We start from the raw sequence: 19,067 nt of genomic DNA, 5'->3' as shown, positions 1-19,067 counted from the left end.
AGGAAGGCTGCTGCTTCTGAATGCCAGCAAGGAGAATGACATCTGGAGGTTCGCGTAGGAACTAAGGGGATGGAGGAGGTGCCTGGAGACCCAGCATGGGGATCCAGGGCCCTGAGAAGGGGGATGAGCTCCTGGGGCCTGCTGAGAGTCTGGATGAGCCCAGAGAGAGAGAGGGGATGAGTGCACAGGGGCCTAGTGAGAAGACAGGTGAGACCTGGGAGAGGGGCTGGGAGTCTGTGGGCCTATTTAGAGGCCAGGTGAGCCTTGAGAGAGGGGCTGAGTGTTTGGGAGACCTCGTGAAGGGTCTGGGTGACCCCAATGAGTGGGGAAGAGTGTGAGGGCGTATTGAAGAGTCCAGATGAGTCCAGGAAAGGAAGGGGATGTGTTAGGGAAGACCTATAGAGAGCTCCAGGTGAGCCCAGAGAGAGGCTGTGATCTTAAGAAGGTGGACCCACAGAAACAAGATGGCTGACAGCTGGAGGACTGACTTGAGGAATCTCAACCACCCTGTGCAGGGCCAGGGCTCAGGAGGGGCTGAAGGGTGAAATGGACCATGGCAATGGCAGAGACTGCCAGAGCTGGGAGAGCCTGGAGTTCTCAACTGTCATGAGGTGAGGCCAGGGCATAGGAGAGGCCTGAAGGTCTTTTTGTGGCCACAGCTGAGAGGAAGGGGTCAAGGGGCATGCAGCTCAGGATGATGATAGCTGGTGCTAGGCCATCTGATGAAGAGAGATCAAGGAAAGGGGTCCGAGAGTAAGTTGGGGGCTTGAGATGGAGGACTCAGATGGGAGATGAAGCCAGGGCCAGGGGGCCCAGTTGCTAGCAGGCCAGGAGAGGCATAGGACATCTGTGGGAGCCTAGAGAGGGACAAATAAGATCAGGAGGGCCTGAAGACCTGTTCTGGGTAAGACCTGAAACTGCACCCTACTAGGGCTGGTTAGTGCGGTGGGGGCTGCCTGTGGGCAGGGCAGCCCCCATGAAATGCCATATATGGGCCACTCCAGCAAAAGGTGAGGATGGGGCACTGGAAAGCCTCAGCTTCCACTGCCTTGTGGGTTACTCCGTGGAGGGGGAAGGGTAGGGGAGCACACCCTGACACAAAAGCACTTAGCAAGAAAGGCCAGGGTACATGGGGTCAGAGGCCTAGTGAGGGGCCAGGGAATGGAGTGCAGGACCATATGGGTTGAAAGGCCTGGATAGGATAGTAAGGCCCAGTGAGGGGCCTGAGGAATATAGAGAGACCCAGTGAGCATAATGGGATTGGAAGGGTCCAGTGGCCCAGGAAGGAGCTGGGAATAGAGTTCAGGACCAGATGGGTCCAAGGGCCTGGGAGTGGCCAGGAAGGTGGAGAACAAAAAGGGTCTAGGATGAGGGACTAAAAGGGGCTGGAAGCTCAGATAGGGGCCAGGAGGAAGACTGAAAAGGCTGGTAGGCCAGGGAGTGGTTGTATGAGACTGAGGGTCTAAGAGCCCAGAGAGGGGTGAAGGAGAGACCAAGGGGTCTGGCAAACTGAGTGGGGCTGGGAGGGAGACTGAGGGGTCTGGTAGCCCAGGAAGAGTCTGTGCAGAGATCTGAGGGCCAAGAGTGGGGCTGATAGAGGTCAAGGGGTCGAAAGTTCCCAGAGAGGGGCTGCATCAGCAATTGGTAGAACATCTGTAAGGATGCCATCTGTGAGGCATGGGGCATGGTATAGGGAAGGTACAGAGCCATGCAATTGGCCCATAAGGTTGTAGCCACATTCTGGATAGTCACTGTAATAAAACCAAGGCAGCCTCCCGCACTCTATATAACAACAAACATCAAGATATGGCAGGAGTATGCTGGGCAGACTGCTCATAGACCATGGTATCTCAAAAAATTTTGGGTACCCCGTGACACACTCATTCACTGCATTCAAGCATAACAGTCCTTGTACCTGGTTTACTACTGAATTACCCCAGTTTAACCCCAGTATAACCTTAGTGCAAATCTAGATAACTTACCTTTACTCGAATTTCATGATTCTTAGGTGGGGCAACTTCAACTTCCTCAATAGAAAAAGGTTTTCCTGCTTCCCAGGCAATGGCTGCCTTGCATTTAATAACCTGGGAATTAAGTCAACACATCCAACATATTAAATTACTTTATTTACAGTGCATTACAAAAATAATTAGGGAGTCTGATCCTGATTATATTTACCTTGGTGAGAATTTTAAGTAACTCCATTTAAGTCTTTGATGTTTCATAAATTAAAATGTCTTGTAAATGAAATCAGAATTGGGCAACATGCTATCTTAAAACAGCTTGAATTTGAGGCCTATGGCAAGTTCCTATGGCAAACTTTGCGGGGAAAGTGTATTTGAGAAGTAAGTTGTGAGTTTCAAAATCAGACACCAAGTCATCATCTGCAGTGTTTAGATTGATAATGCTTTTAATTTTAATATATTTATTTTCCTTTTTGTTTCCGTCCCAAATATTTTTGTTAAATAATAGCAGATGTGTTTATTCTCAGAGACATCATAGCTACTGTGGATGAGCCCAGATAGAGAAAAAGGAATGGCAGATCCACCATTTTTGTGGTGCTATAGGTGGCTTGAATATGTGGACACTCACTTTTTAGTGCTACCAGGGTGTTTGTAGTGTTCCAAATGTAATATTTGTCCATAACCTTATTAAAATTTGGGTTCAGTCACATCTTGATCCATAGTGCACTGGTAAATTTACAAGTTACTGAAAAATAAGGAAATGGATTCCTCTGGTTTTGCCCTGAGTATGTATGTTTTAGATAGGGGCAGGCAATTATTTTGGGCAGAGGGCTGCTTACTGAGTTTTGGCAAGCTGTCGAGGGCTTCATGGGTAGCCCTGTCCCTTGACAAGTGCCCTGCCCCCTAGTCACCATCTTGTGACCAGAAGTTCCACCCCCTAACCCCTGACCTTTGCCAGCAGAAGTCCCTCCCCTTGTCCCTGAAAGTCCTCCTTTCAGCTTTGCTATCTCCAAACCAGAAAAATACCAAATTATATTCTAAAAAGCAAGCATCTAAAACATTCTCACATACACACCCAGTACCAGAGCGGCCCTGTGCTCCCCAGTCCAGTGATGCAGCTATGAGCCATGTGGTGCTGGAGCAGTGCAGGGGCAGGAAGACAGGGAAATAGCCGGGGGTGGGGTGGCACTGGGCTGCCTGCATCCTGCTGTTGGCTCCCCCTGGGTCCTACTGCCCCTGGCTCCTGTCATTTTTCACAGGCAACCAGGAGCAGATAAATACTAATTTCCTAAATTTTTTAGGGACCGGATAGAATGGCCTGGTGGGCCGCATCTGGCCCATGGGCCACATTTTGCCCACTCCTGTTTTAAATACTGGTCCTATACACATTTGTTTATGTGAGTAATTTTAGTTGCCTGAGTGCTCTGTTTCAAATCATGTTGATGCAATTATTTGTGTATATGCATATGTATCTGTGTGGCAGAGCTGTACAGCTCCAAATGTAATGTGTGTTCATACCCTTATTAAAATCTGGTTTCAGACACATCTTGATCCATAGTGCACTGATAAGTTTACAAGCTACCCAGCACATCCACAGGTAGTAGACAGTGGACAGATCTTTAGGGAAGGTTAGCTGTGAAATAAGCAGAGGTAACTCTGATGAACAGGGATCCAGGTTTTCCATTTCCCACAGAAAAATGGAAAAAACCCACAGATTTTCCATTTTAACCAAGAAAGAATGAAAAATCCAGTTAGTGAAGAAATTAATGGATTTTGCTCTTATGCAAAGCGCTCTCTGCAGGCTGGCAGACAAGGGGTTGGGGGGAGCCAGGAGGAGGGTGGTCAGGCAGGAGGTGCCACGGTCACCAGGCAGCCTGGAAAGCAGCTCCTGCAGAGAAGTCTGGAGGAGGGGGGAGTTGAAGACCCCATAGGGAAGGAGTTGGGCAGGGGTGAGGCTGCTGCCCAGCTGGGTGGTGCATGGGGCTTGGGACCTGGGGCTACAATGCACAGCCAAAGGCCCTGGCAGGGAGTGGGTGGCTTGTCCAAGGGGCTGGGGGGTAGGGCTGGCTCCCCACCACTGCACGCATACCCAGAGGCATGAAGGCATGTGCCCCCAGATCTGTGGGCAGGGGTGGGTGTGGGCTGCCTGCTGCAGGCTTGGGCTGGGGAGGCGATCTCCCTGCTGCTGCATGTACTCATAGCGGGGGGCAGAGGTGACCTGTGCCCCTCAGATCTATGCACAGGGTGGGGGTGGGGTGCCTGCTGCAGACTCAGGCTCCCCACCCTGCTGCTCGCCTCCAGGTCCTCCATGGACAAGACAGAAGTGTGATTTGGCAGCAGTAACTGATTGAACAGCCCTCTTCAGGATCCACTCTGCTCACCCAACATGGGGAGAGGGATAGAAAAAGTGCCCTAAACATAGCCTGCCTATCTTCTTCCTGACTGGATAACCGTGGCCAGTGGGGTCACTTTTAGTGTGGTCAACAATACCAGTGAAGACATACCATCATTTTTGGGACCTGGAACATTAGGTGGACTCTCATGGACAACCCTAATAGTGAATGCCCAGAATGCCACACTACAATCATGGCCCAAGAACTCAGGTGACACAACATCAATGTAGCTGCATGGAGCGAGACGCAGCAAGCACGAGATGGGTGTCTCAAAGAATATGGACTCAGCCATATCTTCTTCTGGAAGGGTACAGGAAAGAGAACACCTTCCTCACGGAGTTGGTTTTGCCATTAAGAATGAACTTATAAACCAACTCATTGAGATCCCTATCAGAATGAATAAGTGTCTCATGACTCTCCATCTTAAACTGTTGGGGAGCCAATATGCCACTGTCGTTAACGTGTGTGCCCTGACTCTTGACGCTGCCAGTGAAACCAAGGAGGAATTCTACACCAACCTTGACCAAATCCTTTCTGATATTCCAGAGGGAGACAAACTTATTCTTGGTGATTTCAACGCCAGAGTCAGAAGGGACTCTAGCCTCTTCTTTGGCAAAAAAGGAGTAAGAAAGGTCAACTTCATTAACATCCTCCTCTTGACCAAATGCACAGAACATGGACTTGCCATCACCAATACCCTGTTCCACTAGCAAAGCAGGCACAAGATATCATGGCAACACCCATGATCTAAACATTGGCACCTGATTGATTATGCCATCATCCATGCCTAGGATTGCAAAGATGTTCACATCACTTGAACTATGCTAGGAGCTGATTGTCGCTGGTAGGTGTTGTAGGGCTTCGGCCTCTTCTTGATAGGTGCCTTGTCCCGAAGCGACGTCAGGGTGAGACTTGGGTTCAGGTGCCACCTAGATAGTATGGGTGCTGCTCTTACTTTCCTGCCATATCTTTGATGGTCCTTGTTGGGGAGTGTAATCTTCTGTGCCTCTCCCCTGAGTGTTGCACATTTGGGTTCTTCACGAACCTCACCGTGGCTTCTTGGGCTGCATGGCTAGGCTATTGGGAGTGGCTTCAGGTCAGTTCCCCAGGGGTCTCTCCTGTCATGTCTTTGATAAGTAGTTTTCTATTGGGAGGATGATGTTTAGTACTGCCTCCCTTGGTACTTTCCCTCGGCCGTCCGCACAGTTATTTTTTCTTGGGGCTTTACCTCCCCTACACCCTGCCTAACACCAACCGTGGTGTTGTCCAGCAGGGCCAATGCTCTGGCCCTCCCTGGTGCTTGGTTTCTTAGGGGCTATGGTTGTTGGCTACTGGTAATACCCGTACCGAGCGTCCCCCATGGCCCCTCTTTGCTCTTGGATTACGCGGAGCTGGACTCTGCCTGGGCTCCAACTCCCCTTGACGTGTTGTTTCCTTCCTCCCTGAGTTCGGTACCTGCCACCTGTTATCTGGGTCAGGGTTCTGTCCTCATTGTGTCCACCAGTGTCCCAGTTGCTGCTGCTGCCAACCTCAGTCCATGCCAGCTCTGTAAGTGACTCCTTGGGCTCTCACTGGCCCACTGTTCCCTTCGTGCTCCCATTCCGAGGGAGCCACCATGTCCCCTCACCAGGGTCGTCTGGGTGCTCTGGCCCCTCCGGGCTGGTTGGGGACACTGCTTCTGGTCCCCCCAGCTTCCTTCCTGCCAGGCCTTTTCTCTTGGCACTGGGCGTCTGCCCAGCCAATCAGACTCGGCACGCTTTTATAAAGCATGCTCAGGCGGATGTGGGAGCTGTTCCCGGCTCCTCCCTGCTCTGCCTTGGGTTTTTCCTTTGATCTTTGTCCACTGCAGCTGGAGCCGTGGATGATCACTTCCGCTGTGATCAGCAGCTGACGCAGCATCTCGCTGCCTCTCCCCTGCCTCAGGTAAGTTTCCACCACATACCCCCCCTGTTTAAGTTGCCTTGGGGTGTCTCATTATCTGTCTTTTCTCTCTCGATACACCTTGACAGGAAATCAGCAACGTGGTTAGTCGTCCCTGGTTGATATCTCACACTAAACTTAAATGGCTGCAGTGACAATGCCCACTGCATTATTCGGGCATTATCACGTCTAAATTTTTTCAGCCATTGTAAAGGCGCGTGATCGGTAACTAGATCTAACTCTCACCCCATTAAGTAATATCTAAAATAGTTTACTACCCACTTTATGGCCAGGCACTCCCTCTCAATGGTGGAATACTTGGTTTCTGTGTTGTTTAATTTCCGGCTAGCATAGGCATTTGGGCATTCTATGCCCCTTTGCTCCTGGCACAGCACTGTGCCTACGGCTGTCTTGGAGGCATCCATCTGTAGGATTAAAGTTTTAGAAAAATCAGGTGTTACGACAACTACCTCACTACACAAATCTCTCTTGATATCTTCAAAACCTCCTTCCATCTCAGGAGTCCATCCAATAGGGCCCTGTACCTTCCCTCTGATGGCATCTGTTAGGGCTGCATTTTTTTCCGCAAAGCGGGGAATGAACCTCCTAGAATAATTTGCCAGTCCTAAAAAAGCCCATGTCTGTTGCTTCATCTGTGGAGGTGGATATTTTCTTATTATGTCTATTTTACTAGTTAGAGGGTGTATTCTACCTTGCCCTACTCTAAACTCCAAATAATTCATCTCTTGCACCCCAAAGGTACTTTTTTATTGGATTCACCGTCATGCCCATCTCATAGTATTTCTCACAGCACTGCCCCTACATGGCGTGGCGTAAGTGCTGCTCCCATGTCTGCAAGTAAATTACTACATCGTTGGTATATGCAGCTGCATACATCGTGTGTGGGGCTAGAATGTGGTTCATCAACCATTGAAAGGTTGCTGTGGCCCTGTGCAGGCCAAAAGGCATCCTCGTAAACTTGAACAGTCCCCAGGGGGTGCCGAAGGCCATTTTTGGCCGATCCTTTTCTGCTACGGGAATCTGCCAGTATCCCTTTGCCATGTCGATAGTGGCCATATACCGAGCCTGCCCTATGTGTTCTAGCAACTCCTCCACATGTGGCATGGGGAAGGCGTCGAATCTGGCGACTTCATTAATCTTTCGAAAATCAATGCATATCCTGAGTGTACTGTTGTTGTTCGGCACTATTACTATCGGGCTTTGCCAAGGACTGCGCAATGGCATGATGATCCCCTGAGCCAACATCTTCCATAGTTCGCCTCGGACCTTCTCACACCAGTGATGGGGGATGGGCCTCCACCTCTCTCACACAACGGTCCCTTTTGGTGTGTGAATCTCATGCTGTATTCCTTGGGCCTGGCCGTGTTTTTCGTCAAACACTTCAGTGAACCTTGCCACCAACCTCCTCAACTGGTCGCACTGTTGGGCATCGAGTTCTGGCCCATATGCTGGTTGACCACCTGGTTTTTGCCCTTCCGGTGACTCCTCTGCCTCGTGTCCTAATTCCTCCTGTGGATCTTCTGGGCTCAACAGCCAACCCTCTGGCTCTCACCACACCTTCAATAAGTTGACATGATAAATTTATTGCTCTTTTCTATGCCCAGGGTGATGTACTTTGTAGTTGACAGGCCCGGCTTGCTGCACAATCTCAAACAGGCCTTACCATTGCGTCAACAACTTGTCAGCTGTAGTGGGGAGTAGTACGAGGACCTTATCTCCGATGCGAAACTTTTGCGCGGGCCCCTTTATCATACTCCTGCTGTTGCTTCTGCTGAGCCTCGGCCAAGTGCTCCTGAGTGAGCTGTCTGGCTTGCCAGCCACTCTATCATTTCCTGTTGGTAGCACTGTACCCCCGACTCCTAGTCATCCCGCATTTTCCCATTCCTCTCTTATCCCTTGTAACAGCCTTCGCGGTTTATGGCCATATATTAATTCAGATGGGGACAATCTCATGGACACTTGCAGGGTGTCTCTCAGAGCTAAGAGGAAAGATATTAGGATCAAGTCCCACCTCCTCGGTTCATCCTGGGCACATCGCCGCAATAGTCATTTAATTATACCATTCAGGCATTCCACCAGCCCGTTAGTTTGTGGATAGTATACTGAGGTACAGAGTTGCTGTATCCTCAACAGTTGACACACAGCCTAGATAACTCCGGACATAAAATTTGTCCCCTGATCTGTAATTATTTCTCTCGGAACTCCCACCTGGGACACCCATTTTAATAATTCCTCCGCAATTCGTGGGGCCATTGCCAATCTCAGTGGTATTGCATCTGGGTAGCATGTAGCATAGTCAGTGATGACTAATATATATTGGTGTCCGGCACTACTCTTTGCTAAGTGTCCCACTACATCTAGCGCTATTCGGTTGAAGGGTACCTCAATGAGTGGCATTGGTTGTAATGGCACCCGTGGGGACTGTCTCTCTTGTACCCTCTGACATTCTGGACAAGCCTCACAACACCGTGTAATGTCATCCCTCATCCCCAGCCAAAAAAAACACTGCCCTATTTGGGTCACTGTCTTGTCTGCTCTGAGGTGGCCGCCCATTGGGCTAGCGTGTGCCAACCTCCATACCCTCTTGCAGAGCCTTCTAGGGACTACTAGCTGCTGAGTCCACTCCCCTCAGACCGGACACTTCTTTACTCAGTATAAGAGACCCCCGTGTACCCAAAAATATGCCTCACTTACATCCATTCCAGGCCGTATGATCTCTTCCTCTACCCAAGCAACCTCCATCTCCCAGATCCTTCATAATTCGTCGTCCTCTTCTTGGGCCATTTGAAAGTGGACGCCCTCAGCGCCCGTCCCGAGGCTAACCCACTTTTCCTCGTCAGATGAAGCTGAACCCTCTTCCACTATCCAACCTTCCCCCTGGGGCCATCTTCTACATTTTATCTCCTCCATGTGCACTTCTTCTAATACCTCAGAGTGGTGGCCAATCCTTCCCCACAATCATCTGGCCATCTAACTGTGGTGCAAATTCGATGCATAATTTGCCCTTGTGGCCGGCGATCCTCATGTCCATGAAGACCCTTTCGTACTGTTCTGTCTTACCATGTATACAATGCATCCTGATGGGGGGCACCACTCGATACTACTCTCAGGGATTCACTTTTGCCGTGATCGGTGGCTGGTGCAGTGTCCCACCGTGTCTCCCCTGCCTCAGGTAAGTTTCCACCACAGAGAGGCAGTTCCCTTCAGGTGGCCCACAAAAGTGAAGAGGTCTCGACCCCGGTCTTTTCTTCGTGGGGCTCCAAACCTCCCCTTTACCCACCCTTACCACGTCCACGGCCTAGACAAATGCTGCACTCTGAAGGTCTTCCTCCGGATGATATCTTCTCTCATCCAGATTTCCCACCCTGGGATGGGTCCAGCCTTCTTGGCCAGTTCAATCTTCCTCCCACAGCCAGTTCCTGAGTTTCAGGCTGACTTGGGTACATAAACCTGCCCTGCCTTAGAGCTGACTAGGATGTCACATGAATTTAACAGAAGGCATCCGGCGTCTCCCGACCAATCCCCAGGATCCTGTCTCCCAGTGCCTGCTTGTTACTCAAAACAAAGGAGAAAGGATAAGGTGGGCACTTGCTCGTCCCTTCCCTCCTAGTGATTATGGGGGTGGGCAGCAACCCTGTGTCCCTCCACGATCCTTCTTCCCAATGCGACTGCCTCCAGATCCCTACTGACCTGGGGTCGCTCTCTTGCTCCTCCCAAGCTGGAGGGGCACACAGTTCACACTTTGGGCTGCTCTTTTCTCCCTGCTGAGCTGCTTGTGAGAGCTAGCAGCTCAGTGCCGCCTTCCCCAGCCGCCGTATCTGTATTCCCTGGTGGGGCTGTGGTGTTGCTCCTGGGCGTCTCTTGACTCCCCAGGCTTGAGTTTCTTCCCTGCTGTGCCAGAGCCCTCTGGTTGCCACTCCGTCCCTCTTGCCTGCTCTCCAGCTGGGCAATCCTCTCTTCAGCTTCTGGTGTCTCCTACCCGGCATCTCCCTCTTCCCGCGCCAGCTGCTCAGCTGCTCTCCCAGCTGCTATTTGAGCATCCCGTGTCTTGCCGAAGCTCTGCCCCCATCCCTTGCCGATCCACAGCTTCAGGGAGCTCTGGAGTCATGGAGCCTGGGTCCACGTTCCCTCCCAGCTGCTGCTCATTTGGGCCTCTACAGTGAGTATTGGGGCACATGGGGTGGGGGTCTGGGACACACTAGAGGGGCTTTTACTGCCCCTTTCACACTGATTGCTGGACTGATCACTGACTCATCTGGTTGGTTATATTATTCAAACTGGCTCCCAAATGACAGCTGCAACAGAAGCAATGCTGACAGAAAATCAACACTGAAGGACTCAAGCAAGACCTCAGTGCCTCAATGAAACACTGGTGAATTCCAATCAACAACAATGGGAGAATGTCAGCAGCATGTGGGGTGCCCTCAAGGCCATTGTTATCAGCACCTGTGAAGAGATGCTTGGGTTCTCTACCAGGAAACATTAAGACTGGTTTGATGAGAATGAGCAGGATATCCAAGCATTGATCAATCACAAGCGCAAGGCTTTTTATGCTTGACAAAATGACACCAACTCCAAGCAAAAGAAATTGATTCTCCAACAAGCCAAGGCAGAGGTCCAAAGGAAGACCTGCAATATGAAGAAGAAATGGTGGGAAGACAAAGCTAAAGAGATTCAACATCTCACTGATATCCACAATATGTGCAGTTTCTTCAGTGCCATCAAAGCCATCTACAGTCTGAGCACTCAGGGACCAAGCCCCTTGAGACCTAAGGATGGAAGAGACCTGATCAAGGAAAGGGGAGCCATCAATGCCCATTGGAAGGAGCATTTTGAAGATATTCTCAATTGAGACTCTGCTGTTGATGAGAATGTTCTCAACTCCGTCCCGTAACACCCAGTCAGAGATGATTTTGGAATCCCTCCAACCCTTGACGAGGTGTGGAAAGCCATTAAACAGATGAAGAATGACAGACATCCGGAGCAGCTGGAATCCCCATGAAAATCTTCAAGCAGCGGGGAAAGGAGCTCACATCACAGCTGCATGCTCTCATCATAAGGTTCTGCAATGATGAGGAAATTCCAGATGACCTCAGGGATGCCATGATTGTGACAGTCTTCAAGAAAGGAGACAAATCCAACTGTGGAAACTACAGAGGGATTCCCTTGCTGTCCACCACAGGAAAGATCATTGTGAGAACTCTTCTGAACCATCTTCTTCCACTTGCTGAAGAGCTCCTCCTGGAATCTCAGTGTGGGTTTAGGGTATCAAGAGGCACAACTGACATGATTTTCGCAGCTTGCCAGCTGCAGGAGAAATGGTGGGAACAACATAAGCCTCTCTACATGGCCTTCTTTGACCTCATGAAAGCTTTTGATTCTGTCAGCTGAGAAATGTTGTGGAGTATCCTTCTGAAGTATGGATGCTCACCGAAATTTGTCACCATTCTCTGCCTGCTCCATGACAGTATGCAAGCTGTGGTTCTTAGTAATGGATCTATTACAGATCCCTTTGAGGGTACAACAGGAGTTAAGCAAGGCTGTGTCATCACTCCAACACTCTTCTCAATATTCCTTGCCATGATGCTACCAACAAGCTTCCAGCTAAGTGGAGTTAAACTACCAAATGGATTGTAAGCTGTTTAACCTCAGCAGACTCGGAGCCAAAAGCACCCCAACCTCAATCATTGAGCTCCAGTACACTAATGATTGTGTAGTGTGTGCTCACTCAGAAGCAGACCTTCAGACAATCATCGATGTCTTTACTGAGGCATACAAGAAAATAGGACTGATGCTTGGCATTGGTCCTCCACCAAAAAGATCCTAATGAACAGTCCCCAGCTTCAGTAATCCAATCCATGGTGAGATGCTGGAGAAATTTTATCTCAGAAGCTCTCTCTCTCAGAAGGCTGGCGTTGACCAAGAAATCAACATCATCTCAGATGTGTAAGTGCAGCCTTTGGATGCCTGAAGAAACATGTGTTTAAAGATCATGACATTGAATCTGAAACCAAGCACATGGTTTATCAAGCAGTCATGATCCCTACGTTGCTGTACAGAGCTAAGACATGGACAATGTGCAGGAGACATCTAAAGTTGCTGGAGAAGTACCATTAACGCTGCTTATGGAAGACCCTTCAAATCCAGTGGGAAGACAGATGCACCAACATTAGTGTCCTTTTGCAAGCAAACACCATGAGCTTTGAGGTGATGATCATCTGACATCAATTTCCCTGGGCTGGGCACATCATCTGGATATCTGCCTCCAGACTCCGGAAACCAGTTTTATTCTTCCAGCTCAGCCAAGGCAGATGCTCAAGAGTAGGGCAGAGAAAGCACTTCAGGCATGTCACTTCAGGCAAGGCCAACTTTAAAAAATTCAGTATCGATTTCAACTTATGGAAAACTATTGCCCAGGACTTCCCCAAATGGAGGAAGAGTCTGCTGCAGGGATCTCAGTACTTTGAAAACGCATGACAAAAATAGGAGATGGAAAAGTGGGAGCAGCAGAAACAGCATGTTGCAAACCAAATCAAGAATCCAGTGCTATTCACCCCACACGCAAATACATGTCCAAGCTGCAGTAGAGTCTGTCCATCCCAGATAGGCCTCACCAGCCATCTTTGGACACACAGATAAGACAATTGTGGAAGACAATCATCCTTGACTGTGAGGGTTTGCCAAAGAAGAGTATATATATATTTGTACAATCACGCCCTTAGAGTATGTGATCTTTTGGAGAAAGAAACATTTTTAATTTAGGCCAGATTATGGTCTATGATCTTGTCCCTTTTGGGGCTGCTAAGTTGTATAAGGTGCTATCTTAGTCTGGGAGGGGAGTGATATTTTGAAGGTGAGATCAGACTGAAGTGGGCATGGCTGGGATGCTCTGCACTCCAGTGATTTCTCACTAATTTATGAGCCTCTCAAGCCCTGGTTACCTTGCTCCTTGCTTGGGTGCATTGAGCAGATTTCTGGCAAACCTGAAGTTCTAGGTAATCTTGCTTTTTAGAGGGCACATCTACACATGCTTAGTAATGCACAGCAATAAGTACCAGAACTTACTGCTGTTAGGTGCACATTTGCACATGTGCCTGGGATCGCAGCACATTGAGATGGGGAAGAGCAGCCCCAGCTGACAGGGGGCCCCAGGAGTCACCCTGCCAGGCCCCCAGCTCAACATATGCCCCAGCCAAACCCTCTACCATGAGGGTGCTTCAGCACGGGGCTAGCCTGCAGGCAGCCCCTGCACTCAAGCACCCTTGTGCCCCTGCCAGCCCCTCCAGTGTCTATACGTGTGCTGCTGTGGGGGGTTTTCTCTACAGCAGGATAGAACTTGTATTTACAAGTACTGTCCTACTGTGTTATAAATTAATTTCCTTTAGCTTAATAGGATTGCATGTGTAGACACCAAGATGTTTGTTGCACATCTAATTAGTCAACTGCACAGGTAAACATCATGTGTCAATGTGCCCAGACTGGAATATATCGCCAACACTGAAAGTCCTGTTAAGCAATACTGAAGCAAACACTGATTGTGTCCCATGTACTCTTCTTAAACTCACTTCTCTAACATGCATATACTCAAATTCCTATTAACATTCACAGCTACATTTCTGCCCAGAGTACAGAGACTAGTAAAGAGCTACAGGGAATAACAGGTAAACCACTATACACTTCAGACCAGAATATTTGATGGGATCATGCTTTATTCTTTGATTTACTGCATTTTGTCTTGATCCAATATTTTTAAAATTGATTTAAAATAAAACACTATCTGGTGCATTTTAATTTCAGAAATGCCCCCGCTGCACAACAGTACCTAGCCCCCACTTTGCAGCCCTGGAGTATTGCTCTCAGCCTGACCCTGCTACTCTCTATTCTGTTGTTTGGTCAATAATCTCCCAAAGCTCCCTTTGGTATCAAGGGAGCCAAAAGGCTCTCTTCTTTTCTTGTGCTAACAGTATTCTCCTCAGGTGAGATGAGGATTCTTAGAACACCCTGAATTAGCTGTCTGTGCAACCTCACAGTATCACTGCTGCAGAGGGAGAGCACAGCATGTTAATACTTAAACAACACTTCTGGGAGATATGCCCATACTGCAGAGAAACAGGAGAATTAGTCGAACAATAAGCAAACACACCATTGTCTTACTTTGCCTAGGGTGCTCATCTTCTTCCCCTCCCTAGTGTTTCTCGAGAGAGAGTCTGATCTTGGAGCGTCCTGTTCAGAGCAGCAGTGCTAGCAACTTGCCAGCTGCTGCCCAGATAAGTCTGTGTTCTGGGCACTGCCTACATTGGACTAAATAACAGCTAGAATTTCCCTCACTCCACTCCCCTTTCCCCTCCCATCTCAGCAGCTCTCTCCCCTCCTCCCTTTAGTACTTTACCTTCCTCCCATTTCAGCTCTCCCTTCTCCCTACTTCACCCTTTTTGATTTACTCATTCTTCTGTTTGCTTGGGATGGTCAATATTTTTGCTTTCAAAAGGAACTGTTTAACATTGCCTACTTTGCCTTAGCCAATAAATTCCGATTAACAAGTATAAGACAGGAAGGGACTTGATTTATTGCTGTTCCTTACAGCCAAATTATAGTATCCTTTTGACAAACTGACCAGGATTCATTTTAAAAGTAAAACTCTGCTAAAATTAAATGTAGTGTGAAGCCATTGGTTACAGTGGTATCACAAATATAATTCTGAGTCTTATTAATTTTCAAAATAATTGCCAGACAGGTTCCCAATGCTAAAATAAAACCCTTAGTGATAATTTTTAGGGTCTCTTGAAAACATCATTTCAGTGGGCAATTAGTGCAGTGCAGGATATAGTCCTAGCCTTAATGTTCATTGATTTAAATTGTTTCTTTTAGACTGTGTTAGCATTAGTGGATGTAGTAACTAGCAATACAAACCTTAATTCGGCATAACTTTTTATAAAATCCAGATTGATTCTGTTTATGATACACTTTGAAATCTGGCTCTCTCTATGTAGTGCTGACTTCACTGAAAGAGATTCTGGGCCTGAACTTAGTGTCATTGGATGTGTCTACATGGGACGCTTAATTCTCAGAAGACTAAGTGTACTGTACATTAGCAAGGCTGGCAAAAAAAGTGCTAATGCGCTAATGCACAGTAGACTTAGTCTAATGCACATTAACATCAAAGAAAGCATCCATCTGCACTAATGCACAGTAGCACCGATTACAACACATTAAGTTAGTGCCTGCTATTACAGGCACTAAACTTAACGTGCCATAATTATGGATGTGTAGATGTGCCCAATGAAGCGGATGGGAGCAGGATATAATTCTGAACTCCAGAAGCTGTAAACCAAAAATGCCCTAACTGATATGTCTACATTTTAAACTGTGACAAATGTACAAGTCTCCTTTTATTATTGATGATAATATTCTTCATGTATATGATTCTCTTTCATCTGAGTTCCTTAAAGCCCTTTAAAGCCCTCTTCTTAGGATTTGAAATTACCTTACAAATTCTCAAGGAAAAAGAAATATTTGTGCCTGATACGTTTTCCAGAGCTGGTCTGTGTAGGACCTAGCACAGTGTGATACTAAAGTGTGTGTGTGTGTGTGTGTGTGTGTGTGTGTGTGTGTGTGTGTTCATGAAGATATATGCACCTGTCTAGTTTGGTATAGGTGATCTCTAGCAGCCTTAGAGAGCACACCTAGTTTTGGCCGTGGGATGTGTCCCTAGGACTTTGGTGCTTGACTGCATTCAACCCACTCACGGTTCTGGTGTCTGTGGTCATTGGGATCCCTCGACGCCATCCTCCTTGGCCCAGCTGCCCTGCCGAGCCAGGTGTTTATCCTTTAAGGGAGCCAGGACCCTTCTGGTGAGTCCCCATCTGGTCCCCCACAGATCTGTTGCTTCTGCAGTCCAGTAGCCCAGGGAGCAGCTTTGCCTCTTGTCTCAGGCTTAGCTGCTGCCCCCGCTGTTTCCCTGCCACTGGCTTTTAAATCAGCCAGCCGGGCAGTGGTTTTTGATGATGTCATCCTCAGGTGCCACTCCCAGCTGCAAATAAAAGCAGCTGATGAACCATGCTGGTGGCTCTTCTCAGCGCAGCACGGCTTTTCCTGTCAAAGGTAAGTATGCCCCCTCCTTAGGGCTTTTGGCTTTGTCCTTCTGGGAGCTCACACTGGCCTTGGGTCCCGCTGTGAGAGGGTGTTCCAGGACCTCCATTTGTGTTCCCCTGGGACAATATGTATAATTAGATGTATTTCATATTCCCCAGAATCCAATTCAAATCTCTCTAGTTTATTGTATTCAATATTAAATACCATGTATGTAGTATTTATAAAAGGATATTAGTTTGTTGTCTAAAAAGCAGACAGTGGGTTGGATCAAATATAGCTTGTAAGGTGTAGGCCCAGTTAAAGTTATGTGCACTGCTACTGAGTACCTTCCCAGCCCTGACTGTCAGTCTCATGAACACTTGCGTGTATTCCGTAGGAGTGATCCTGATTCTCTTCTGCCACATCTTGATGTTTTAGGGTGATATCATTCGGGAGGTGGTAATTCTAATTGCCACTGGACAATGATATCTCTATGTAGCTCTCTTCTGGGGCTTCAACCTCCCCTACACCTCAGCCGAGTTCCACACAGATATTACACCATCATTTGCTTGCATCTGTCTTAGCTGGTGACTTTTCTTTTCTATTTTAGGCTCACATGCGTCTCAACAGAGTAGAATCAACTTGGGCTACTGGGCTTCTTCTCCAGTCTCAGGTGAGTCTTGCAGTTGGTCTCACTCGAGGGTTAAGCCCTTTAGTAGTACAAACAAGTGAAAGGAAACAATGTAACAAAAAAGAAACAAAGCCCACCCAGGCTGATGTTCCTGGTCTACTCCTGGCCCCAGGGCATATTAATCAGTTTGGGGATTTTCCCCTTTATGTTCATCAGGGTGGGTTTCTGCCTGACTCAGTATGTTGCCAGCCCATTGAGGCAAAGGCATGACAGACCAAGCAAACAAAAAGAAAAGAAAGTAACTTCAAAGTCAGTACCCTTGTAACTGGGCTCAGCCGCTCTCCTTTCAGTTGGCTCTTTCACTGCAGCAGTTTCTCAGCCTAATTGAGCTCCCAGATGCCTGCTCCTCAGCATTCTGAGCTCCCCACACTTCTCCACTTCTGTCTCTCCATGTTTCTTTTCCACCCTCTGGGGCTGCTCTAGCTGTATGGAGCAGCTGCTGCAGAACCACGGCTCCCAGGGCACTCCTCTCTCTTTCGTCGGCTGCTGCCGGCTCTTGGTAAGTACCTTCCTTGTTTCTTCTTCTTCATTTAGATGTTCAGTTACTTTTGCAGCCTTCTATTATTATTCAAACCATTTTCCTGACGGGAGAAATAACAGTAACAGAGATGTTAAGTGGCTTCTCCAAAGTCACAGCTAAAACTCTTAGTTTCATAGTAGGGAGGGTTGGAAAGGACCTGAGCAGATCATCAAGTCTGACCCCTTGCCATGGGCAGGAAAGAATGCTGGGGTCAAATGACCCCGGCTAGGTGATTATCTAGCTTCCTTTTGAAGACCCCCAGGGTAGGAGTGAGCACTACTTCCCTTGGAAGTTGGTTCCAGATCCTAGCCGCCTTGACTGTGAAGTAGTGCCTCCTGATATCTAGTCTGAATCTACTCTCGGTCAACTTATGGCCATTATTCCTCATTACTCCCGGTAGTGCTCGGGGGGAGCAGAGGCTCTCCCATAGCCTGCTGGTCCCCCTTGGCCAGCTGGTAGACAGCCACCAGATCCCCTCTCAGCCTTCTCTTGTGGAGGCTTAACATGTTCAGGTCCTGTAGCCTCCGCTTATAGGGCCTGCCTTGCTGCCCCCGATCATGCGAGTGGCCGTCTTCTGGACCCTCTTGATGCTGTCCACATCCCTCCTGAAGTGCGGCGCCCAGAACTGGATGCAATACTCCAACTGCGGCCTGACCAGTGTCACATAGAGGGGGAGGATCACCTCCTTGAACCTGCTTGTGATGCATCTGTGGATGCATGACAAGGTGCGGTTGGCCTTCCTGACCACATCTCCACATTGGTGGCCCATGTTCATTTTACAATCAGTAATGACACCAAGATCCTTTTCTGCCTCTGTGCTGACAAGAAGGGAGTTCCCCAGCCTGTAGGTATGCTGCTGGTTCTTCCTCCCCAGGTTCAGTACCTTGCACTTGTCAGTATTGAATCCCATCCTGTTCTCATCCGCTCACCCCTGTAACCTGTCTAGATCTAGTTGCAGCCTGTCCCTCTCCTCCAACTTGCCCACTTCTTCCCACATTTTAGCATCATCTGTGAATTTGAACAAGGTGCTTCCCCACCAAGTCGCTGATGAAGATGTTGAACAGTGCGGGCCCGAGGACCGAGCCCTGGGGGACCCCACTGCCCATATTCCTCCAGGTTGAAAAAGACTCATCCACCACCACTCTCTGGGTGTGACCCTCCAGCCAATTTGCGACCCATCTGACTGTGTTGGCATCGACACCGAAAGTTCTCATAACTTTGACTAAAGTTCTCATAATTTTCTGTCTTGGTTGCTGGAACATCCTTTTCCCTGGCTTCCATCGATGCAGTTTTGCCCTGCTGGTAGCCACCATTTAGGATGCACAAGATTTAGGCTGTATTATGACTATGGCTCATCATGTTGACCATCATGTATCACTGTGTTCCCCACATGCTCTCTTGGCTCCATCTGTTGTCTTTCCTAACGTAATTTTTTGGAAGGCTTGGTCCTTGGCTGTGACTCCTATATACTATATTAATTTGTGAGT

The 19,067-nt window shown here is 48.4% G+C and overlaps 1 protein-coding gene across 1 annotated transcript in view; it reads right to left on the bottom strand.

Annotated features, from left to right (window-relative positions):
* LOC102386753 (alcohol dehydrogenase 4) overlaps positions 1-14,550 on the bottom strand; it is a 34,541-nt gene extending 19,991 nt beyond the window's left edge. The window contains exons 1-2 of the mRNA XM_014519986.2: positions 14,453-14,550; positions 1,983-2,084 (exon numbers count right to left, since the gene is read on the bottom strand). Of these exons, the coding sequence (XP_014375472.1) occupies positions 1,983-2,084; positions 14,453-14,470 (120 nt within the window). The 5' untranslated portion in view covers positions 14,471-14,550. The remainder of the gene's footprint in view (positions 1-1,982; positions 2,085-14,452) is intronic.
* Positions 14,551-19,067: the final 4,517 nt, after the last annotated feature.

Source organism: Alligator sinensis, unplaced genomic scaffold (assembly GCF_000455745.1).
Source record: "Alligator sinensis unplaced genomic scaffold, ASM45574v1 scaffold353_1, whole genome shotgun sequence".
Lineage (NCBI taxonomy): Eukaryota > Metazoa > Chordata > Crocodylia > Alligatoridae > Alligator > Alligator sinensis.
This window is presented reverse-complemented; position numbering and strand designations above follow the sequence as displayed.